The sequence below is a fragment of the Danio aesculapii genome, chromosome 9 (genome assembly GCF_903798145.1).
Source record: "Danio aesculapii chromosome 9, fDanAes4.1, whole genome shotgun sequence".
Lineage (NCBI taxonomy): Eukaryota > Metazoa > Chordata > Actinopteri > Cypriniformes > Danionidae > Danio > Danio aesculapii.
In genome coordinates, this window is record NC_079443.1 from 16,521,630 (window position 1) to 16,549,176 (window position 27,547).

Sequence of the window (27,547 nt, forward strand, 5' to 3'; positions counted from 1 at the left end):
TTTTTTGTTAAATGATAGAAATCCTGTCTACATATTATATTTTTGCTAACTTGTAAGCCTTTGTTCCACAGCATCTAGTCAGTCTTTTAAAACTTGACACTCCATTGTTCATAAAAAATATCTACAAACTGAGGGCTATAGAGCTTTATTCCATTAATTGTTTACTTGAGACTTGCTCTGACTGGATAACTTGAATCAGTTAATTGATAACTTGAGATTCCTTTTGGCCAGATCATTTGAATCAGTGAATTGTTAGTTTGAGAAGGGCTCTGACTGATTCATTTAAATCTGTGAATTGTTAACTTGAGACTAAATCTGAATTATTCAAGTCAGTGAAATGTTGAGACTCATTCTGTTCTGACATTATCATTCATTCATTCATTAATTTTATTTTCGGCTTAGTCCCTTTATTAATCCGGGGTTGCCACAGCGGAATGAACTGCCAACTTATCAAGCACATGTTTTATGCAGCGGATGTCCTTCCAGCCACAACCCATCTCTGGGAAACAACCATACACACTCACTCACACACTATGGACAATTTAGCCTACCCAATTCACCTGTACCACATGTCTCTGGACTGTGGTGGAAACCGGAGCACCCAGAGGAAACCCACACGAACGCAGGGAGAACATGCAAATTCCACACAGAAACGCCAACTGACCCAGCCGAGGCTCAAACCAGCGACCTTCTTGGTTTGATGCAACAGCACTACCTACAGCGCCACTGCGTTGCCTGACTGGATCATGTAAATCACTAAATTGTTCACTTGAGACTCATTCTGACTGGATCATTTGAATCAGTGTATCGTTTACTTGAGACTGGCTTTGACTAATTAATTTGAATCAGTGATTGGTAACTGTAGACTTGCTCTAACTGGATCATTTGAATCAGTGAATCGTTTACTTTAGACTGGCTCTGACTGGTTCATTTGAATCCATGAATGATTGAATGTAGATTTGCTCTAACAGGAACATTTGAATCAGTGAATAGTTTACTCGGGACTGGCTCTGACTAGTTAATTTGAATAAGTGAGTAGTTAACTGTAGGACTTCAACTCGTCATCTAAATCAGTAAATCGTTTACTTAACACTAGCTCCTTTTGAATCAGTGAATGGTTAACTGTAGATTCGCTCTAAATGGATCATTTGAATTAGTAAATCGTTTACTTAAGACTAGCTTCTTTTGAATCAGTGAATGGTTAACTGTAGATTCGTTCTAACGATCATTTGAATCAGTAAATTTGTTTACTTTAGACTAGCTCTGACAGTTTAATTTGAATCAGAGAATGGTTAAATGTAGACTTGCTCTAACTGGGTCATTTGAATCAGTGAATCACTTAATACTAGCTTTGACTAGTTCCTTTGAATTAGAGATTGGTTAACTGTAGATTTGCTCTAACTGGATCATTTAAATCAGTAAGACATTTAATTGAGACAGATTTTCTAATGAGTGAATTGTTAACTCATTCTGAGCTGATCACTTCAATCAGGAAACTGTTCATTTGAGACTCGCTTTAACTGGATCATTTGAATCACTGAATAATTAACTTGAGACTCATTCTAATAGGATTATTTGAATCTGTGAGTTGTTAAGTTAAGATTCTTTCTAACTGGAACATGTAATTTAGTAAATTGTTCATTGGAGACTCGTTCTGACTGGATCATTTGAATCAGTGAATTGTTTACTTGAGACTTGTTCTGATTGGTTCATTTGACTCAGTGAATGGTTAACACTAGACTTGCTCTAACAGGATTATCTGAATCAGTGAATCATTTACTTGAGACTGGTTCTGACTGGATCATTTGAATCAGTGAATGGTTGAATGTAGACTCGCTCTAACTAGATCATTTGAATCAGTCAATTGTTTACTTGAGACTTTTTCTGATCGGTCCATTTGACTCTGTGAATGGTTAACTTCTCTAAGTAAATCATTTGAATCAGTAAATTGTTTTTATTTAAAACTCTGACTGTGTCCATGGAATCAGTGAATGTTTAAGTGTAGATTCACTCAAAGTGGATCACTTGAATCAGTGAATCATTTGCTTGAGACTCATTCTGACCAGATTGGTATAGTCATGAATCATTAATATAAGACTAGCTTTGACTGGACCATTTGAATCACTGAATAATTAAATTGCGACTCATTCTGACAGGATTATTTGAATCTGTGAGTTGTTGACAAATTCTGTCAAATCTGTCCAATTTACAAATGAATTTTTCAGTGGGATTTGTGAACCAGTTTAACAAATTAACTCAGTTAAATCACTTTATTGTTAACTGTAGACATGCTCTGAACAAATCATTTGAAACAGTAAATTGTTAACTTGAGACTCGTTCTGACTGGATCATTTGAATCAATAAATCATTAACTGGTGAATCAGTGATAGACCTCATTTTATTTTGGGCCTGCTTTGACTTAAGATTCGTTCTGACAGCATTATTTAAATCAAATGAGTTGTAGACAAATTCAGTTGAATCTTTCAGTCGAATTCACAAATGAATTCAGTGTAATTCGTGAACCAGTTTAATAGGTTAACAGACATAATCCAGATGTTTTTTTAATCAAACACTTATATCGGATCTCTGGGAAAGTGAAGATATATATATATATATATATATATATATATATATATATATGTATATATATATATTACCAATTTTATTAATTTATTTTTATTTTTTTTTTTACTTTATTTAATTTACTTTTTACTTTAATTTATCTACAACATGTAATGGAATAAAAATGGTACAATGTTTTGGAAAGTTGTAAAATAAAAAGTGTCCTTAAAGAAAAGAAATACTCCAATAGAGTACAAATATTTAAAAAATGCATTTAAGAACAGTAGTGAAGTATAAATATTAGTTAGTGTCCTCCACTGTTCTGTTGTTATTATAGGTGAAAGCAGCCGGTGACAGATTAATGCTTCTGCTGGTGGATGAAGATGCTGACAGATATTTCAAGAGCAAAAGCATTCGACCAGGTGTTTCTCATGCCACAGTCAAACACCTCCCGCATAAACCGCGCATTGCAGACATGATCAAGAGAGCCGATGGCTATGGCTTCATGCTGAAGGAAGATCCTAAACGTAAAGGTGAGTATGTACAGTATGTCAACATTATATTTATGGAGCTTTAAGACCAAGATTTTGCCAGGATAAAGTTACTTTTAAAAGTCATGTATTACAATCTTAAGCCTATCCTAATTTAAATAATAATAATAATACCATAACATAAAACATAATTTCACATTACTTTCTAAGTATCTAAGTATAAGGTTGTATTTTATTACTTTAAAAGTAACGTTACCCATAAGTGAATGTTGCACTAATATCAAAATGTAAATGTTGTAAATAGACATTGCACCTGTGCACACAGTAGACTACCATTGTTGTTTTGGTTGTCAAACATGTGCCTTCTTTTAAATGCAATGGTCCTGTAAAATTGATCTTCCTTATGTAACGAATACGAACAAATATAATGGCCATCACTCTTTTTTTATCTACTTTGAAAAATGGATAATATAATAGATTGAAAATATAATTAGGAAATTAATTAGTTTATTATTATTATTATTATTAGTAGTAGTAGTAGTAGTAGTAGTAGTAGTAATAGTAGTAGTAGTAGTAATAGTAGCATATTCCCCACTCATTAAACTACTATATAGGTTTATTTTACACATTCATTTATTATTTTATTCACATTTCTATTATTTATTTAAATATTTTTATCATTTATTAATTAGTTTATTTCTCAAATTTAGTTTTATAAAATATTAAAATAGTTAAAGGTTCATTATATTATAATTATTACATTATTTTATCCATTTGTTTATTTTATATGTACAAATTTTGTTTTATTTATTATATTATTATTATTATTATTATTATTATTATTATTATTATTATTATTATTATTATTGTAGTCATAACAATAATAATAGAAATAATAAAATAATAATAATAATAATAACAATAATAATCAATTTTACTTTTATCTAATTGTTATTTTTTTAAATACATTTTCTTCAAACATTTCCATGGACCCCAGTTTGAAAACCTCTGTTGTAGTTGTAGTTTGTGAATATTAAGTAGGTCACAATTTATTTATTCATTTTTATTTTTTGTGAGTATTTCATAGATGCATTTTGCCCAGAGTGAAGTAGCCGACATTTAATTGCATAGATGTCTCTCTGGAGCGTCCTGACGTTAAGTGCACTTCTCACAGGGGAAATACAGCAGGATTGTCATTTCCTGGATGCTGTAAATTTGATGTTAGCAGCCCAGATGCTGCTGACCAGAGCATTACTATTGCTCCTATTATATATTTATAACAAATCATGCAAATATATACAAAGCAAAATTTTGACCATGCTCAACCCATTCACATAATGTAGGTCTATCCGATCCTACCTCCAGTATTTCCAATAACACTCAGCCATGAAAAAAATCTGGCATTTTGAGCGATACAAAAATACTACTGCATTATTATCTATCTATACATAGAATGAAATATAACTTAAATGCAAGCAGAATTAACTACAATATTCAATTTTCTCTCTTACCCCCCACTTCTGTACTTTAATTTTTTTTTTTAAATTGTACCTTGACACTGGTGCCAAGAGAACTTATACTGACGTTTATTGCATTGTAAGGTCAATATCTTCATGCTGGGTAATTGACATTGTGTAACAGAGGAATTTTGATAATGCTATAGTTATATTCAAAGGTTATCTACTGCAATGGGTGTATATAAAGGTATAAAATTGTAATACAGTACACTGCAAAAAAATAAATGTTAATTACTGTACATTACATTGTTTTCTGTCCATTCACGTTTTTGAACAGCATTATGAAAACTAGATATTAAAGTTTGAGGACAAACTTTATGGTGGCTTGAAAAGCCAAGTCTGAATTAGCATGTTACTAGCATGAATTAGCAAGTAACTAGCATGATTCTAACATAAATTAGCATGTAACTAGCATGATTCTAGCATGAATTAGCATGTTACTAGCATGTTTCTACCATGAATTAGCATGATTTTAGCATGAATTAGCATGTTACTAGCATGTTTCTAGCATGAGTTAGCATGTTACTAGCATGTTTCTAGCATGAATTAGCATGTTACTAGCATGAATTAGCATGTTACTAGCATGTTTCTAGCATGAATTAGCATGTTACTAGCATGTTTCTAGCATGATTTAGCATGTTATTAGCATGATTCTAGCATGAATTAGCATGTTTCTAGCATGAATTAGCATGTTATTAGCATGATTCTAGCTTGATTTAGCATGTTATTAGCATGATTCTAGCATGAATTAGCATGTTTCTAGCATGAATTAGCATGTTATTAGCATGATTCTAGCATGAATTAGCATGTTACTAGCATGATTCTAGCATGAATTAGCATGTTACTAGCATGTTTCTAGCATGAATTAGCATGTTACTAGCATGTTTCTAGCATGAATTAGCATGTTACTAGCATGATTCTAGCATGAATTAGCATGTTACTAGCATGATTCTAGCATGGATAAGCATGTAACTAGCATGATTCTAGCATGAATTAGCATGTTACTAGCATGTTTCTAGCATGAATTAGCATGTTATTAGCATGATTCTAGCATGAATTAGCATGTTACTAGCATGATTCTAGCATGTTATTAGCATGATTCTAGCATGAATTAGCATGTTATTAGCATGATTCTAGCATGAATTAGCATGTTACTAGCATGATTCTAGCATGAATTAGCATGTTACTAGCATGATTCTAGCATGAATTAGCATGTTACTAGCATGATTCTAGCATGAATTAGCATGTTATTAGCATGATTCTAGCATGAATTAGCATGTTATTAGCATGATTCTAGCATGAATTAGCATGTTACTAGCATGATTCTAGCATGAATTAGCATGTTACTAGCATGATTCTAGCATGAATTAGCATGTTACTAGCATGATTCTAGCATGGATTAGCATGTAACTAGCATGATTCTAGTATGAATTAGCATGTTACTAGCATGTTTCTAGCATGAATTAGCATGTTAATAGCATGATTCTAGCATGAATTAGCATGTTACTAGCATGATTCTAGCATGAATTAGCATGTTACTAGCATGTTTCTAGCATGAATTAGCATGTTACTAGCATGATTCTAGCATGAATTAGCATGTTACTAGCATGATTCTAGCATGAATTAGCATGTTACTAACATGATTCTAGCATGGATTAGCATGTTACTAGCATGATTCTAGCATGAATTAGCATGTTACTAGCATGAATTAGCATGTTACTAGCATGATTCTAGCATGTTACTAGCATGTTTCTAGCATGAATTAGCATGTTACTAGCATGTTTCTAGCATGAATTAGCATGTTGTTAGCATGATTCTAGCATGAATTAGCATGTTACTAGCATGACTAGCATGTCACTATCGTGTTGCTAGCACCTTTCTAGCAAGATTAGCATGTCAGTAGGATGTTAAAACTGTTAGCGTGTGTTAGAATAGCTAGTCACAGTCTATGGGACAGTTGCTAGGGTGCTGAAATTGGTTGCTAGGGAGTGGCTAGTAAGTTTAAAGGTAATCAGTGATTGGCTGCTGGCTAGACTGAGTTGAATAAGGCCAGACTCTAGTCTGTAGGACAATCTGATGCAGAGTTATGAGCTCACAAAGGTTGATCCAATGTTAAGTAAATGGGAGTCTTTTACAATGGAAGTCTATGGGACAGTTGCTAGGGTGCTGTAAGTGGTTGCTAGGGAGTGGCTAGTAAGTTAAAAAGTCATCAGTTATTGGCTGCTGGCTAGACTGAGTTAAATGAGTCCAGTTAGAAGTCTGTAGGACAGTCTGATGCAGAGTTATGAGCTCACAAAGTTTGACCCAATGTTAAGTCAATGGGACTTTTGGGATTTTTCTGGGTCGTTTTTCGGAAAACCCAAGGTCGGATCAGTTAGAAAAGATATAGCAACCCGAGTCAGACCAGTTCGAAGGTTTGACGAAAGTTTGAAGTATGTAGCTTGAAAGGCCTAGGAGGATATACACTTAGAAATTAGTCTCAGAAGAAGAAGAAGAAGAATAATAACTAGATATTAAAGTTTGAGGACAAACTTTATGGTGGCTTGAAAAGCCGAGTCTGAATTAGCATGTTACTAGCATGAATTAGCAAGTAACTAGCATGATTCTAACATAAATTAGCATGTAACTAGCATGATTCTAGCATGAATTAGCATGTTACTAGCATGTTTCTAGCATGAATTAGCATGATTCTAGCATGAATTAGCATGTTACTAGCATGTTTCTAGCATGAGTTAGCATGTTACTAGCATGTTTCTAGCATGAATTAGCATGTTACTAGCATGATTCTAGCATGTTACTAGCATGTTTCTAGCATGAATTAGCATGTTACTAGCATGTTTCTAGCATGATTTAGCATGTTATTAGCATGATTCTAGCATGAATTAGCATGTTTCTAGCATGAATTAGCATGTTATTAGCATGATTCTAGCATGAATTAGCATGTTACTAGCATGATTCTAGCATGAATTAGCATGTTACTAGCATGATTCTAGCATGAATTAGCATGTTGTTAGCATGATTCTAGCATGAATTAGCATGTTACTAGCATGATTCTAGCATGAATTAGCATGTTACTAGCATGATTCTAGCATGAATTAGCATGTTACTAGCATGATTCTAGCATGAATTAGCATGTTATTAGCATGATTCTAGCATGAATTAGCATGTTATTAGCATGATTCTAGCATGAATTAGCATGTTACTAGCATGATTCTAGCACGAATTAGCATGTTACTAGCATGATTCTAGCATGAATTAGCATGTTACTAGCATGATTCTAGCACGAATTAGCATGTAACTAGCATGATTCTAGCACGAATTAGCATGTTACTAGCATGATTCTAGCATGAATTAGCATGTTACTAGCATGATTCTAGCACGAATTAGCATGTAACTAGCATGATTCTAGCACGAATTAGCATGTTACTAGCATGATTCTAGCATGAATTAGCATGTTACTAGCATGATTCTAGCATGAATTAGCATGTAACTAGCATGATTCTAGCATGAATTAGCATGTTACTAGCATGTTTCTACCATGAATTAGCATGTTACTAGCATGATTCTAGCATGAATTAGCATGTTATTAGCATGATTCTAGCATGAATTAGCATGTTACTAGCATGTTTCTAGCATGAATTAGCATGTTACTAGCATGTTTCTAGCATGAATTAGCATGTTATTAGCATGATTCTAGCATGAATTAGCATGTTACTAGCATGATTCTAGCACGAATTAGCATGTTACTAGCATGATTCTAGCATGAATTAGCATGTTACTAGCATGATTCTAGCATGAATTAGCATGTAACTAGCATGATTCTAGCACGAATTAGCATGTTACTAGCATGTTTCTAGCATGAATTTGCATGTTACTAGCATGATTCTAGCATGAATTAGCATGTTACTAGCATGATTCTAGCATGAATTAGCATGTTACTAGCATGTTTCTAGCATGAATTAGCATGTTATTAGCATGTTTCTAGCATGAATTAGCATGTTATTAGCATGATTCTAGCATGAATTAGCATGTTACTAGCATGATTCTAGCATGAATTAGCATGTTACTAGCATGATTCTAGTATGAATTAGCATGTTACTAGCATGTTTCTAGCATGAATTAGCATATTACTAGCATGTTTCTAGCATGAATTAGCATGTTTCTAGCATGAATTAGCATGTTATTAGCATGATTCTAACATGAATTAGCATGTTACTAGCATGATTCTAGCATGAATTAGCATGTTACTAGCATGATTCTAGCATGAATTAGCATGTTACTAGCATGATTCTAGCATGAATTAGCATGTTACTAGCATGTTTCTAGCATGAATTAGCATGTTACTAGCATGTTTCTAGCATGAATTAGCATGTTATTAGCATGATTCTAGCATGAATTAGCATGTTACTAGCATGTTTCTAGCATGAATTAGCATGTTACTAGCATGTTTCTAGCATGAATTAGCATGTTACTAGCATGTTTCTAGCATGAATTAGCATGTTATTAGCATGATTCTAGCATGAATTAGCATGTTACTAGCATGTTTCTAGCATGAATTAGCATGTTACTAGCATGATTCTAGCATGAATAAGCATTTTACTAGCATGTTTCTAGCATGAATTAGCATGTTACTAGCATGTTTCTAGCATGAATTAGCATGTTGTTAGCATGATTCTAGCATGAATTAGCATGTTTCTAGCATGAATTAGCATGTAACTAGCATGATTCTAGCATTAATTAGCATGTAACTAGCATGTTACTAGCATGATTCTAGCATGAATCAGCTTGTTTCTAGCATGAATTAGCATGTTTTTAGCATGATTCTAGCATGAATTAGCATGTTACTAGCATGACTAGCATGTCACTATCGTGTTGCTAGCACCTTTCTAGCAAGATTAGCATGTCAGTAGGATGTTAAAACTGTTAGCGTGTGTTAGAATAGCTAGTCACAGTCTCTGGGACAGTTGCTAGGGTGCTGAAATTGGTTGCTAGGGAGTGGCTAGTAAGTTTTAAGGTAATCAGTGATTGGCTGCTGGCTAGACTGAGTTGAATGAGGCCAGACTCTAGTCTGTGGGACAGTCTGATGTAGAGTTATGAGCTCACAAAGGTTGATCCAATGTTAAGTCAATGGGAGTCTTTTACAATGGAAGTCTATGGGACAGTTGCTAGGGTGCTGTAAGTGGTTGCTAGGGAGTGGCTAGTAAGTTAAAAAGTCATCAGTTATTGGCTGCTGGCTATACTGAGTTAAATGAGTCCAGTTAGAAGTCTGTAGGACAGTCTGATGCAGAGTTATGAGCTCACAAAGTTTGACCCAATGTTAAGTCAATGGGACTTTTGGGATTTTTCTGGGTCGTTTTTCGGAAAACCCAAGGTCGGATCGGTTAGAAAAGATATAGCAACCCGAGTCAGACCAGTTTGAAGGTTTGACGAAAGTTTGAAGTATGTAGCTTGAAAGGCCTAGGAGGAGATACACTTAGAAATTAGTCTCAGAAGAATAAGAAGAAGAAGAAGAAGAAGAAGAAGAACTAGATATTAAAGTTTGAGGACAAACTTTATGGTGGCTTGAAAAGCCGAGTCTGAATTAGCATGTTACTAGCATGAATTAGCAAGTAACTAGCATGATTCTAACCTAAATTAGCATGTAACTAGCATGTTTCTAGCATGAGGTAGCATGTTACTAGCATGTTACTAGCATGATTCTAGCATGAATTAGCATGTTACTAGCATGTTTCTAGCATGAATTAGCATGTTACTAGCATGTTTCTAGCATGATTTAGCATGTTATTAGCATGATTCTAGCATGAATTAGCATGTTTCTAGCATGAATTAGCATGTTATTAGCATGATTCTAGCATGATTTAGCATGTTATTAGCATGATTCTAGCATAAATTAGCATGTTTCTAGCATGAATTAGCATGTTATTAGCATGATTCTAGCATGAATTAGCATGTTACTAGCATGATTCTAGCATGAATTAGCATGTTACTAGCATGATTCTAGCATGAATTAGCATGTTACTAGCATGTTTCTAGCATGAATTAGCATGTTACTAGCATGTTTCTAGCATGAATTAGCATGTTACTAGCATGATTCTAGCATGAATTAGCATGTTACTAGCATGATTCTAGCATGAATTAGCATGTTACTAGCATGATTCTAGCATGGATTAGCATGTTACTAGCATGATTCTACCATGGATAAGCATGTAACTAGCATGATTCTAGCATGAATTAGCATGTTACTAGCATGTTTCTAGCATGAATTAGCATGTTACTAGCATGATTCTAGCATGAATTAGCATGTTACTAGCATGATTCTAGCATGAATTAGCATGTTACTAGCATGTTTCTAGCATGAATTAGCATGTTACTAGCATGATTCTAGCATGAATTAGCATGTTACTAGCATGTTTCTAGCATGAATTAGCATGTTATTAGCATGATTATAGCATGAATTAGCATGTTACTAGCATGATTCTAGCATGAATTAGCATGTTACTAGCATGTTTCTAGCATGAATTAGCATGTTACTAGCATGTTTCTAGCATGAATTAGCATGTTACTAGCATGATTCTAGCATGAATTAGCATGTTACTAGCATGCTTCTAGCATGAATTAGCATGTTACTAGCATGATTCTAGCATGGATTAGCATGTTACTAGCATGATTATAGCATGAATTAGCATGTTACTAGCATGTTTCTAGCATGAATTAGCATGTTACTAGTATGATTCTAGCATGTTACTAGCATGTTTCTAGCATGAATTAGCATGTTACTAGCATGTTTCTAGCATGAATTAGCATGTTGTTAGCATGATTCTAGCATGAATTAGCATGTTTCTAGCATGAATTAGCATGTAACTAGCATGATTCTAGCATTAATTAGCATGTAACTAGCATGTTACTAGCATGATTCTAGCATGAATCAGCTTGTTTCTAGCAGGAATTAGCATGTTGTTAGCATGATTCTAGCATGAATTAGCATGTTACTAGCATGACTAGCATGTCACTATCGTGTTGCTAGCACCTTTCTAGCAAGATTAGCATGTCAGTAGGATGTTAAAACTGTTAGCGAGTGTTAGAATAGCTAGTCACAGTCTCTGGGACAGTTGCTAGGGTGCTGAAATTGGTTGCTAGGGAGTGGCTAGTAAGTTTAAAGGTAATCAGTGATTGGCTGCTGGCTAGACTGAGTTGAATGAGGCCAGACTCTAGTCTGTAGGACAGTCTGATGCAGTTCTGAGCTCACAAAGGTTGATCCAATGTTAAGTAAATGGGAGTCTTTTACAATGGAAGTCTATGGGACAGTTGCTAGGGTGCTGTAAGTGGTTGCTAGGGAGTGGCTAGTAAGTTAAAAAGTCATCAGTTATTGGCTGCTGGCTAGACTGAGTTAAATGAGTCCAGTTAGAAGTCTGTAGGACAGTCTGGTGCAGAGTTATGAGCTCACAAAGTTTGACCCAATGTTAAGTCAATGGGACTTTTGGGATTTTTCTGGGTCGTTTTTCGGAAAACCCAAGGTCGGATCAGTTAGAAAAGATATAGCAACCCGAGTCAGACCAGTTCGAAGGTTTGACGAAAGTTTGAAGTATGTAGCTTGAAAGGCCTAGGAGGAGATACACTTAGAAATTAGTCTCAGAAGAAGAAGAAGAAGAAGAAGAAGAAGAAGAAGAAGAATAATAATAAGTTTAAGATAGATAACAATATGCTGGCTTTTCAAGCCACCATAATAATAATAAGTTTAAGATAGATAACAGTATGCTGGCTTTTCAAGCCACCATAATAAGTTTAAGATAGATAACAATATGCTGGCTTTTCAAGCCACCATAACTAGATCTTTGCTCTGACAAATTTTGATGTTGAAAATTAAACTACTGTTTAACAATGTTATTGTTGTTGACATTTTTAGTTTACTTAATACTGCGAAAAATGTAACAAAGCTTACTTTGTTAAACTTTTGAACATCAAAATAGTTTTTGGGGAGACTGAAGTCTCATAATGCAACTCATAAGAGTACACAAACTGAAAAAATTAAATGAATCATAATTTATGGCAACTATTATAAATAAATAAATGAATAAATAATAAAAGGAACTAGATATTAAAGTTTGAGGACAAACTTTATGGTGGCTTGAAAAGCCGAGTCTGAATTAGCATGTTACTAGCATGAATTAGCAAGTAACTAGCATGATTCTAACATAAATTAGCATGTAACTAGCATGATTCTAGCATGAATTAGCATGTTACTAGCATGTTTCAAGCATGAGTTAGCATGTTACTAGCATGTTTCTAGCATGAATTAGCATGTTACTAGCATGATTCTAGCATGAATTAGCATGTTACTAGCATGTTTCTAGCATAAATTAGCATGTTACTAGCATGTTATTAGCATGATTCTAGCATGAATTAGCATGTTTCTAGCATGAATTAGCATGTTACTAGCATGATTCTAGCATGAATTAGCATGTTACTAGCATGATTCTAGCATGAATTAGCATGTTACTAGCATGTTTCTAGCACGAATTAGCATGTTACTAACATGTTTCTAGCACGATTTAGCATGTTATTAGCATGATTCTAGCATGAATTAGCATGTTTCTAGCATGAATTAGCATGTTATTAGCATGATTCTAGCATGAATTAGCATGTTACTAGCATGATTCTAGCATGAATTAGCATGTTTCTAGCATGAATTAGCATGTTACTAGCATGATTCTAGCATGAATTAGCAAGTTACTAGCATGATTCTAGCATGAATTAGCATGTTATTAGCATGATTCTAGCATGAATTAGCATGTTACTAGCATGATTCTAGCATGAATTAGCATGTTATTAGCATGATTCTAGCATGAATTAGCATGTTACTAGCATGATTCTAGCATGAATTAGCATGTTACTAGCATGTTTCTAGCATGAATTAGCATTTTACTAGCATGATTCTAGCATGAATTAGCATGTTACTAGCATTAATTAGCATGTTTCTAGCATGAATTAGCATGTTACTAACATGTTTCTAGCACGATTTAGCATGTTATTAGCATGATTCTAGCATGAATTAGCATGTTTCTAGCATGAATTAGCATGTTATTAGCATGATTCTAGCATGAATTAGCATGTTACTAGCATGATTCTAGCATGAATTAGCATGTTTCTAGCATGAATTAGCATGTTACTAGCATGATTCTAGCATGAATTAGCACGTTACTAGCATGATTCTAGCATGAATTAGCATGTTATTAGCATGATTCTAGCATGAATTAGCATGTTACTAGCATGATTCTAGCATGAATTAGCATGTTATTAGCATGATTCTAGCATGAATTAGCATGTTACTAGCATGATTCTAGCATGAATTAGCATGTTACTAGCATGTTTCTAGCATGAATTAGCATGTTACTAGCATGATTCTAGCATGAATTAGCATGTTACTAGCATTAATTAGCATGTTTCTAGCATGAATTAGCATGTTATTAGCATGATTCTAGCATGAATTAGCATGTTTCTAGCATGAATTAGCATGTTATTAGCATGATTCTAGCATGAATTAGCATGTTACTAGCATGATTCTAGCATGAATTAGCATGTTTCTAGCATGAATTAGCATGTTACTAGCATGATTCTAGCATGAATTAGCACGTTACTAGCATGATTCTAGCATGAATTAGCATGTTATTAGCATGATTCTAGCATGAATTAGCATGTTACTAGCATGATTCTAGCATGAATTAGCATGTTACTAGCATGATTCTAGCATGAATTAGCATGTTATTAGCATGATTCTAGCATGAATTAGCATGTTACTAGCATGATTCTAGCATGAATTAGCATGTTACTAGCATGTTTCTAGCATGAATTAGCATGTTACTAGCATGATTCTAGCATGAATTAGCATGTTACTAGCATTAATTAGCATGTTTCTAGCATGAATTAGCATGTTATTAGCATGATTCTAGCATGAATTAGCATGTTTCTAGCATGAATTAGCATGTTATTAGCATGATTCTAGCATGAATTAGCATGTTACTAGCATGATTCTAGCATGAATTAGCATGTTACTAGCATGTTTCTAGCATGAATTAGCATGTTACTAGCATGATTCTAGCCTGAATTAGCATGTTATTAGCATGATTCTAGCATGAATTAGCATGTTACTAGCATGATTCTAGCATGAATTAGCATGTTACTAGCATGATTCTAGCATGAATTAGCATTTTACTAGCATGATTCTAGCATGAATTAGCATGTTACTAGCATGATTCTAGCATGGATTAGCATGTTACTAGCATGTTTCTAGCATGAATTAGCATGTTACTAGCATGTTTCTAGCATGAATTAGCATGTTACTAGCATGATTCTAGCATGAATTAGCATGTTACTAGCATGTTTCTAGCATGAATTAGCATGTTACTAGCATGATTCTAGCATGAATTAGCATGTTACTAGCATGATTCTAGCATGAATTAGCATGTTATTAGCATGATTCTAGCATGAATTAGCATGTTACTAGCATGATTCTAGCATGTTACTAGCATGTTTCTAGCATGAATTAGCATGTTTCTAGCATGAATTAGCATGTTGTTAGCATGATTCTAGCATGAATTAGCATGTTTCTAGCATGAATTAGCATGTAACTAGCATGATTCTAGCATTAATTAGCATGTAACTAGCATGTTACTAGCATGATTCTAGCATGAGTCAGCTTGTTTCTAGCATGAATTAGCATGTTGTTAGCATGATTCTAGCATGAATTAGCATGTTACTAGCATGACTAGCATGTCACTATCGTGTTGCTAGCACCTTTCTAGCAAGATTAGCATGTCAGTAGGATGTTAAAACTGTTAGCGTGTGTTAGAATAGCTAGTCACTGTCTCTGGGACAGTTGCTAGGGTGCTGAAATTGGTTGCTAGGGAGTGGCTAGTAAGTTTAAAGGTAATCAGTGATTGGCTGCTGGCTAGACTGAGTTGAATGAGGCCAGACTCTAGTCTGTAAGACAGTCTGATGCAGAGTTATGAGCTCACAAAGGTTGATCCAATGTTAAGTAAATGGGAGTCTTTTACAATGGAAGTCTATGGGACAGTTGCTAGGGTGCTGTAAGTGGTTGCTAGGGAGTGGCTAGTAAGTTAAAAAGTCATCAGTTATTGGCTGCTGGCTAGACTGAGTTAAATGAGTCCAGTTAGAAGTCTGTAGGACAGTCTGATGCAGAGTTATGAGCTCACAAAGTTTGACCCAATGTTAAGTCAATGGGACTTTTGGGATTTTTCTGGGTCGTTTTTCGGAAAACCCAAGGTCGGATCGGTTAGAAAAGATATAGCAACCCGAGTCAGACCAGTTCGAAGGTTTGACGAAAGTTTGAAGTATGTAGCTTGAAAGGCCTAGGAGGAGATACATTTAGAAATTAGTCTCAGAAGAAGAAGAAGAAGAAGAAGAATAACTAGATTATTAAAGTTTGAGGACAAACTTTGAGGCTGGCTTGTGAAAGTCTGTTGGTAATAGTTTATTTAGTTTAAAGTAGTTTTAAAAAGTACGAAAAGATAGATAGATAGATAGATAGATAGATAGATAGATAGATAGATAGATAGATAGATAGATAGATAGATAGATAGGTAGATAGATAGGTAGATAGATAGATAGATAGATAGATAGATAGATAGATAGATAGATAGATAGATAGATAGATAGATAGATAGATAGATAGAACAATTAGCATGTCATTAGCATGATTCTACTATGAATTAGCATGTTATTAGCATGATTCTAGCATGAATTAGCATGTTACTAGCATGATTCTAGCATGAACTAGCATGTTACTAGTATCATTCTAGCATGAATTAGCATGTTACTAGCATGATTCTAGCATGAATTAGCATGTTATTAGCATGATTCTAATATGAATTAGCATATTGCTAGCATGATTCTAGCATGAATTAGCATGTTACTAGCATGATTCTAGCATGAATTAGCATGTTACTAGCATGATTCTAGCATGAATTAGCATGTTACTAGCAAGATTCTAGCATTAATTAGCATGTTACTAGCATGATTTAGCATGTTACTAGCATGATTCTAGCATGAATTAGCATGTTACTAGCATGATTCTAGCATGAATTAGCATGTTATTAGCATGATTCTAGCATGAATTAGCATCGTTCTAGCATGAATTAGCATGTTACTAGCATGATTCTAGCATGAATTAGCATGATTCTAGCATGAATTACCATGTTACTAGCATGATTCTAGCATGAATTAGCACGTTACTAGCATGAATCTAGCATGAATTAGCATGTTACTAGCATGATTCTAGCATGAATTAGCATGTTACTAGCATGATTCTAGCATGAATTAGCATGTTACTAGCATGATTCTAGCATGAATTAGCATGTTATTAGCATGATTCTAGCATGAATTAGCATCGTTCTAGCATGAATTAGCATGTTACTAGCATGATTCTAGCATGAATTAGCATGTTACTAGCATGATTCTAGCATGAATTAGCATGTTACTAGCATGATTCTAGCATGAATTAGCATGTTACTAGCATGGTTCTAGCATGAATTAGCATGTTACTAGCATGATTCTAGCATGAATTAGCATGATTCTAGCATGAATTAGCATGTTACTAGCATGTTTCTAGCATGAATTAGCATGTTACTAGCATGATTCTAGCATGAATCAGCATGTTACTAGCATGATTCTAGCATGAATTAGCATGTTACTAGCATGATTCTAGCATGAATTAGCATGTTACTAGCATGATTCTAGCATAAATTAGCATGTTACTAGCATGATTCTAGCATGAATTAGCATGTTACTACCATGATTCTAGCATGAATTAGCATCGTTCTAGCATGAATTAGCATGTTACTAGCATGATTCTAGCATGAATTAACATGTTACTAGCATGATTCTAGCATGAATTAGCATGTTACTAGCATGATTCTAGCATGAATTAGCATGTTACTAGCATGATTCTAGCATAAATTAGCATGTTACTAGCATGATTCTAGCATGAATTAGCATGTTACTAGTATGATTCTAGCATAAATTAGCATGTTACTAGCATGATTCTAGCATGAATTAGCATGTTACTAGCAAGATTCTAGCATGAATTAGCATGTTATTAGCATGATTCTAGCATGAATTACCATGTTATTAGCATGATTCTAGCATGAATTAGCATGTTACTAGCATGATTCTAGCATGAATTAGCATGTTATTAGCATGATTCTAGCATGAATTACCATGTTATTAGCATGATTCTAGCAAAAATTAGCATGTTACTACCATGATTCTAGCATGAATTAGCATCGTTCTAGCATGAATTAGCATGTTACTACCATGATTCTAGCATGATTTAGCATGTTACTAGCATGATTCTAGCATGAATTAGCATGTTACTAGCATGATTCTAGCATGAATTAGCATGTTACTAGCATGATTCTAGCATGAATTAGCATGTTACTAGCATGATTCTAGCATGAATTAGCATGTTACTAGCATGATTCTAGCATAAATTAGCATGTTACTAGCATGATTCTAGCATGAATTAGCATGTTACTAGCATGATTCTAGCATGAATTAGCATGTTACTAGCATGATTCTAGCATGAATTAGCATGTTACTAGCAAGATTCTAGCATGAATTAGCATGTTATTAGCATGATTCTAGCATGAATTAGCATGTTATTAGCATGATTCTAGCATGAATTAGCATGTTACTAGCATGATTCTAGCATGAATTAGCATGTTACTAGCATGATTCTAGCATGAATTAGCATGTTACTAGCAAGATTCTAGCATGGATTAGCATGTTACTAGCATGATTCTAGCATGAATTAGCATGTTACTAGCATGATTCCAGCATGAATTAGCATGTTGCTAGTCATTGCTAGCATGTGAACCATACAGGATTCATGGTGTGCTAGCATGAGTCAAATAAGCCAACCCCCGCTTCTCTACGATGTTCTGATACTGAGATATAGCTGCTGTTATATCGTTGCTAGGTTAGTCTGTTTTGTTGCTATGGAGTTGATTGACAGCTTAGACTGATGATGTATCAAAGCTTCTTGCCAGTATGAACAGTTAAAAACAACCCCCATGTCTCTATAACACTGCAGCAGGACGATATCAATCTGGGCCTCTATAATGGCAGTCTATGGGACAGTTGCTAGGGTGCAGTATCTGGTTGTTAGGGTGTGGCTAGAAAGTTAAAAGGCCATCAGTGATTGGCTGCTGGCTAGACTGAGTTAAATGAGCTCAGCCATTAGTCTTTATGACAGTCTGATGCAGAGTTATGAGCTCACAAAGTTTGATCCAATGTAAAGTCAATGAGCATCATTAACAATGGAAGTCTATGGGACAGTTTCTAGGGTCCAAAAGTGGTTGCTAGGGCGTGGCTAGAAAGTTTAAAGCTCATCAGTTATTGGCAGTTAGGTAGTCTGAGTTAAATGAGCCCAGTTAGAAGTCTGTGTGACATTCTGACGCAGAGTTATGAGGTCACAAAGTTTGACCCCATGTTAAGCCTATGGGATTTTTTCGGTGGTCCCGGGACGTTTTTCGGAAAACCGAAAGTCGGATCAGTCTGAGGAGATATAGCAATCCGAGTCCGAATAGTTCGGAGGTCTGGTGCGAGTTTGGTGGTCATAGCTTGAAAGCTCTAGGAGGAGATAGAGTTAGAAATTTAGTCTCAGAAGAAGAATAATAAAAAAAAAAAAAAAAATAATAATAAGTTTAAATAGGATAACAGTAGTCTGGCTTGCTGCACAAGCCAGCCTAACTAGATTATTAAAGTTTGAGGACAAACTTTGAGGCTGGCTTGACAAAGCCTTGGTAATAGTTTATTTAGTTTAAACAGTTTTAAAATGTATATATTTAAGATAGATAGATAGATAGATAGATAGATAGATAGATAGATAGATAGATAGATAGATAGATAGATAGATAGATAGATAGATAGATAGATAGATAGATAAAATAGTTTGAAAAAGGTTAGATAGATGAATTAGCATGTTATTAGCCTGATTCTAGCATGAATTAGCATGTTTTTAGCATGACTTTAGCATAAATTAGCATGTTACTAGCATGATTCTAGCATGAATTAGCATGCTACTAGCATGATTCTAGCATGAATTAGCATGTTACTAGCATGATTCTAGCACGAATTAACATGTTATTAGCATCATTCTAGCACGAATTAGCATGTTTCTAGCATGATTCTAGCACGAATTAGCATGTTATTAGCATGGTTCTAGCATGAATTAGCATGTTACTAGCATGATTCTAGCATGAATTAGCATGTTACTAGCATGGTTCTAGCATGAATTAGCATGCTACTAGCATGATTCTAGCATGAATTAGCATGTTACTAGCATGATTCTAGCACGAATTAACATGTTATTAGCATCATTCTAGCACGAATTAGCATGTTTCTAGCATGATTCTAGCACGAATTAGCATGTTATTAGCATGGTTCTAGCATGAATTAGCATGTTACTAGCATGATTCTAGCATGAATTAGCATGTTACTAGCATGGTTCTAGCATGAATTAGCATGTTATTAGCATGATTCTAGCATGAATTAGCATGTTACTAGCATGATTCTAGCATGAATTAGCATGTTACTAGCATGATTCTAGCATGAATTAGCACGTTACTAGCATGATTCTAGCATGAATTAGCATGTAACTAGCATGATTCTACCATGAATTAGCATGTTACTAGCATGAATTAGCATGTTACTAGCATGATTCTAGCATGTTACTAGCATGATTCTAGCATGAATTAGCATGTTACTAGCATGATTCTAGCATGAATTAGCACGTTACTAGCATGATTCTAGCATGAATTAGCATGTAACTAGCATGATTCTACCATGAATTAGCATGTTACTAGCATGAATTAGCATGTTACTAGCATGATTCTAGCATGAATTAGCATGTTACTAGCATGATTCTACCATGAATTAGCATGTTACTAGCATGATTCTAGCATGAATTAGCATGTTACTAGCATGATTCTAGCATGCATTAGCATGTTACTAGCATGATTCTAGCATAAATTAGCATAGTTTTAGCATGAATTAGCATGTTACTAGCATGATTCTAGCATGAATTAGCATGTTACTAGCATGATTCTAGCATGAATTAGCATGTTACTAGCATGATTCTAGCATGAATTAGCATGATTCTAGCATGAATTAGCATGTTACTAGCATGATTCTAGCATGAACTAGCATGTTACTAGCATGATTCTAGCATGAATTAGCATGTTATTAGCATGATTCTAGCATGAATTAGCATTGTTCTAGCATGATTCTAGCATGAATTAGCATGTTACTAGCATGATTCTAGCATGAATTAGCATCGTTCTACCACGAATTAGCATGTAACTAGCATAATTCTAGCATGAATTAGCATGTTACTAGCATGATTCTAGCATGAATTAGCATGTTACTAGCATGATTCTAGCATGAATTAGCATGTTACTAGCATGATTCTAGCATTAATTAGCATCGTTTTAGCATGAGTTAGCATGTTACTAGCATGATTCTAGTATGAACTAGCATGTTACTAGCATGATTCTAGCATGAATTAGCATGTTACTAGCATCGTTCTAGCATGAATTAGCATCGTTCTAGCATGAATTAGCATGTTATTAGCATGACTCTAGCATGAATTAGCATTTTCTTAGATAGATAGATAGATAGATAGATAGATAGATAGATAGATAGATAGATAGATAGATAGATAGATAGATAGATAGATAGATAGATAGATAGATAGATAGATAGATAGATAGATAGATAGATAGATAGATAGATAAAAACAGTTAATAGATAGATAGATAGATAGATAGATAGATAGATAGATAGATAGATAGATAGATAGATAGATAGATAGATAGATAGATAGATAGATAGATAGATAGATAAAAACAGTTGATAGATAGATAGATAGATAGATAGATAGATAGATAGATAGATAGATAGATAGATAGATAGATAGATAGATAGATAGATAGATAGATAGATAGATAGATAGATAGATAGATAAAACAGTTTGAAAAAGGATAGACAGATAGATAGATAGATAGATAGATAGATAGATAGATAGATAGATAGATAGATAGATAGATAGATAGATAGATAGATAGATAGATAGATAGATAGATAGATAGATAAAAACAGTTTATAGATAGATAGATAGATAGATAGATAGATAGATAGATAGATAGATAGATAGATAGATAGATAGATAGATAGATAGATAGATAGATAGATAGATAGATAAAACAGTTTGAAAAAGGATAGATAGATAGATAGATAGATAGATAGATAGATAGATAGATAGATAGATAGATAGATAGATAGATAGATAGATAGATAGATAGATAGATAGATAGATAGATAGATAGATAGATAGATAAAAACAGTTTATAGATAGATAGATAGATAGATAGATAGATAGATAGATAGATAGATAGATAGATAGATAGATAGATAGATAGATAGATAGATAGATAGATAGATAGATAGATAGATAGATAGATAGATAGATAGATAAAGCTCACCCATAAGTATGACAGTCTGATGAAAAGCTATGAGGTAACAAAGTTTGATCTAATGTTAAGTCAATGACAGTCTTTTGCAATGGAAGTCTATGGGACAGTTGTTGCTAGGGTGCAGTATCTGGTAGTTAGGGTGTGGCTAGGAAGTTAAAAGCTCATCAGTGATTGGCAGTGTGGTAGTCTGAGTTAAATGAGCTTAGCCATAAGTCTGTATGACAGTCTGATGCAGAGTTTTGAGCTCTCAGAGTTGATTCAATGTTAAGTCAATGGCAGTCTTTTGCAATGGAAGTCTATGGGACAGTTTCTAGGGTCCAAAAGTGGTTGCTAGGGTGTGGCTAGAAAGTTTAAAGGTGATCAGTCATTGGCAGATTGATAATCTGAGTTAAATGAGCCCAGTTAGAAGTCTGTGCGACAGTCTGACGCAGAGTTATGAGCTCACAAAGTTTGATCCTATGTTAAGTCTATGGGATTTTTCCGGTGGTCCCGGGACGTTTTTCGGAAAACCGAAAGTCGGATCAGTCGGAAAAGATATAGCAACGCGAGTCAGAATAGTTTGGAGGTCTGGTGCGAGTTTGGTGGTCATAGCTCGAAAGCTCTAGGAGGAGATAGTCTTGCAAATTTAGTCTCAGAAGAATAAAAAAAATAATAATAATAATAAGTTTAGAAAGGATAACAGTAGGTTGGCTTTGACAAGCCAGCCTAATAAGTTTAAGATAGATAACAATATGCTGGCTTTTCAAGCCACCATAATAAACAAAACTAAATGATACATAAAAATAATAAAATTGTTTAAATAAAGAGATTTGTTTTAGAAAATACATGAATTCATAGGTTAAAAGAAATATGAAAAATCATTTCTGAAATAATTCATTAAAAACGATTTCATCTATTATTCAGAATTTGAGTTCACTGTATGTTTTGTGTCGCATCTCAGGTCATTGCATTGGAGAAATTGATAAAGGAAGCCCCGCGGAGCGCGCCGGAATGAAAGACATGGACCGACTAGCGGCTGTGAACGGAGAGGAAATCGAAAACTGCAAACATGAGCAGGTGGTGGAAAAAATATGCCAAGGAAACAAGTGCTGCCTCCTGGTGCTGGATGCTGAAACTGACAAGATCTACAAATTGGTGAGTTTTTTTTAAATACACTAAATTAAATGCACTAATATATTAACACCACTTTAATTATGAATAAAATCATAGTAGAAAAAATACATAATACTATAGAAGTTAATAGCACTGTTTTTCAAAATGTCTTCAGTAACACTTTACTTTTAAGGGGGTAGTAATAAAACTGTCATGAAACCTATATCATTATAACATTCAATCATGCTTATGACAACTGTCCTTAAGTCTCATTCGCTCAGTTATGTTGTTTTAAATGCAAAGACGACATTTTTTGTGATGTCTTTGTCATGACAACTTGACATTACCAAGACACCATAACTTGTCATAAATCTGTCATAAACATGATTGTCAGGCGGTCATTATAATTTTATCATGAATTTTATAATAGCATCATTCATTTTTTCTTGACCTGAACTACAGTCGTAGAAATTACATGTGTCATTACATGTCATCAGTGCTTAATTAGCAAATAAATAATTCTCGGAACAAAACCAGGAAATAAAAGTTACCGTGACTGACGTCCACCAAACAATTTCAGTTTTCCCGGGAACATGACATGAATAAACAGTGATAGCGTCACATTTCTGAACGGTCTTTAATTATTTTGTGCCATATAACGTTATAGATCAGTCATATATATAAATCAAACATGTAGGTACAAACATAAATCTTATGAAACATCTCTATTCAGTTCACTTCACTATTATGTGTCAAGTGAAAAAAAGATAATTGAATGACTCACTCAGTCTAATCTTCAAGAAGAGCCCACCTCTTCTGTCATGTTTTCTGGCTGACTTAAGATTGCTTGCTTCTGTCTCCTGTTAACCTGATCCATTCGTGCAGTTTCATCTTCTCAAGATCTCTTTTGATCATTAAAATATATACCGGAATACAAAACACGAATATCTGACATTTTCTGGAACAGGATCCGGCAAGATCCTGCTCAAATTAAGCACTGCATGTCATTAAATATTAATGATGCAGTTATACAAATATTTGACAGAGTAATTACACTTTTACTGAAAAAAAAAAACAATGGCAAATTCATTTTGTAGCACAAAAAAAAAAAAAAAAAAATGATCAGAATAACTTGATGACACAATTATAATAGCCCATGACAATTATGTTTATGACAGATTCATGACAATGTAAAGAATTCAAGTTATGTTGGTAATGTCAAGTTCCCATGACAAAGACAGGTTATGAATAGGATATATTTCTTTGTCAAGTTATAAAATGCATCAGAAACAATGTCATCTTTGCATTTAAAATTACATAACTCAGTGAATAACACTTAACCCTCTACTGCACGCATTATGTATGATAGATCTATAAAAAAAATATTTGACTGTTTTTTTTTTTCTTAAAATGGCTTAACTTGAAGTGCTGTAAAAAGAAAATTGGAAACATTTATTTTTTAAGGTACTTTATGATATGTTGCCATATGGCCACAACGTCCAACAGTGGATCTAACTTAGAAATTCTAAATTTAGAACTTTCCTTATAATTAATAATTTAGTTGTTTGAAATGATTTAATTGGTGTTGCAGTATTATAAGCTTCACACAGAACTTATAAATAACACTTTATACATACTTTCCAACAACTCATATTCCAACAGCTTTCATTTATTGCATTCTTTTTGCTGAATATTATTAAAAACAATCAAAATATTGTATCATCATGTATTACTGTAACATTACTGTACATGAAACTGTATTATCATGTACTGTACAACATACAGTAAATATAATATACAGTAAATATTGTAACAAATACATAACAAGTCAAGTATATCCAGATGCATCAGAATAATGTAGCTACTTGCTAACAATGTTTATGTATATTATACTATATACTATACTACGCCTGTCTTATCTGCCTCAGAGCTAACTTACTTGATAACTCCATCACTGCTCTAAATGTCCAATCTGCATCATTCTCATGACCACTAAACCCATCTCATTCTCACTTTCATCTGCAGGAAGAGCCAGTTCTGTCCTTTTTTTTCACTTACCATAGAACATGGTGGTGCTCGCTAATACACTGTTCCCTATTCATATCTATTCAAAAGTAGTATTGCCATTAAAACTAGATTTTATCCATGATGCAAATGCCATTAACATACAACTAATCAACATTATATTACTAGATTTCATGTTGTTATAGTTATAACCTTAAAAGTTCACAGCTGACCTTGCTAGCTAGCTAACCCATTGCAATATTGCACATTCCATTGGACAGTATTGCCATTTGGCAACATGTACATTTGATCGAGTTACAAAAAACTAATTTGATTTTAAAAAATTGTGTTGTTAATATGTCATCATAACTTACTGGAGGTGATGTTTCAGATTTTTTTGTGGATCTGACATAAGTTGACCCTTTGTTTTTATTGACGTTTACATTTGCATTCAGCAACTACTCACATTAAATGCCAGTCAGAAATCGCACTACAGAAAAACACTGCATGTCATGTGACTTACCATCATTGGCTACACTAAAGTCTTTTCTTTCCAACCAAAAAATGAGTCTTAAAAAAATTGTGGCAGGGAAATGAACATAAATATCATGTTGCCATATAGCAACACCATGCGGTAGAGGGTTAAGGACCGTTTTCAAGCACTCATCAAATATTATTCATATTCATGACGTCGTATGATCAAGGTTTACCATATCCTCTTTTGTGTTCAACAGAAAACAACAATCTCACAAAGAGTAAAAGTCGAGTAAATGATGATGACAGAATTGTCATTTTAGCTAAACTATCCCTTTAAGCTTGTTGGAACACATAACTAAGGATTTGCCACTACTAGGATTTGTACTATCATTACTATCAACTTTACTATATATATGTTGCATAGGGTGGTGTTTCTCCACTTCTTTACTGGGAGGAAATGAGAGGATCTCTGCCCGGATATCCTGAGGATGAAGCTGTAGCAATACCTGCCGTAGCTGCAGCTGTACCAGCAGCTGCAGTCGCACCTGCAGTCGCAGCCACACCTGCACCTGCAGCCACACCCGCACCTGTCCCAGCAGCAGCTGAACCAGCAGATGCTGACCACAAACCCAAACTGTGCCGGCTGGAGAGAACCTCTGCTGGGTTTGGCTTCCATCTCAATGGCATCCAGGGTGTTCCCGGACAGCACATTCAAGAGGTGCGGTCAGAGAAATCATGATGATAGAAATCTCTTTATGGCTTCAGTGGGTCCAGAGCTGAACTGCATATAAAATCACACATTTGAATGACATTTTTTCATAATATGTTTTAAAGCATCATAAGCTATAAACATAAACAAGAAAAGAGTAAGAAGCAGATACATGAAATTCTATAACATTAGCTACTTAAAACTGATTTGTTTTTTCACAAAATTACAGAAAATATTAGAATTTAAAATCAAATGTTCAAATTTCAGTCTCTCTTCCAATTTTTTCTTGCTTGTTCTGTCACTAGCCTTATTTCTACCATGTTCACATACTGTATGTACAGTCATGTTAAAAAAAATTAGGACACCCTATGAAAGCCTAGGTGTTTTGTAAAGTTTTTTTTAAATGTATTTAATCTCCATTTTAACAATACAGAAAGATTAAGGTAATATAACTAAACAATTAACACCAAAGAAAAAACTTTTCCAGACCTTCTGTAAATGTAATTCTACAAAAATGCATATTCTAAAAGTTAGGACACTAACAGTCTTTCATGTCCTATTTTTTTTCACATGACTGTATGTGTGTGTGTGTGTGTGTGTGTGTGTGTGTGTGTGTGTGTGTGTGTGTTCATTCATTCATTCAATTAATTCATTTATTTTTCATTGTTTTTTTTTTGTTTTACAAAGAACAGGTTTATGTTGATTTCATGCAATTTCAATAAATACATTTAGAAAACTACATATAAACCAAATAATAGATGAAAAAAGTTATTAACATTAGTAACATTTTAAAGTACTAAAATCTAATATGTTATTAACACATTTCACTAAAGTAATTATAATACATATGAATATTACATTCATTGCTTTGTCTATGAAATGGCAGGACATTTCATATGGAATTTAAGTACATACATTTAGACCTACAAGTCTTGTGGGCTTTAGAGTGTCATTTAAGTATAATTTGAAGAAGTGACTTCTTATTAATCAACATTGTGAACACTAGGCTTTTTGATATTGTGTGGTTGTTGATTTATGTTGTTAATTTGAGTTTTTTTTTGTTTGAGTTTGTATTCTTACTGCCTTTAACATCTGCCAAAGGGCCTACCAATGAAAACTAGTCTTTGGAGTAATTTGTTGAATGTT

The 27,547-nt window shown here is 34.0% G+C and overlaps 1 protein-coding gene across 1 annotated transcript in view; it reads left to right on the top strand.

Moving 5' to 3' along the window:
* Positions 1-27,547, top strand: part of pdzk1 (PDZ domain containing 1) — a 45,411-nt gene that overhangs the window by 14,296 nt on the left and 3,568 nt on the right. Inside the window, exons 5-7 of the mRNA XM_056465035.1 lie at positions 2,900-3,095; positions 23,060-23,253; positions 26,117-26,410. Coding sequence (XP_056321010.1) covers positions 2,900-3,095; positions 23,060-23,253; positions 26,117-26,410 — 684 coding nt within the window. The remainder of the gene's footprint in view (positions 1-2,899; positions 3,096-23,059; positions 23,254-26,116; positions 26,411-27,547) is intronic.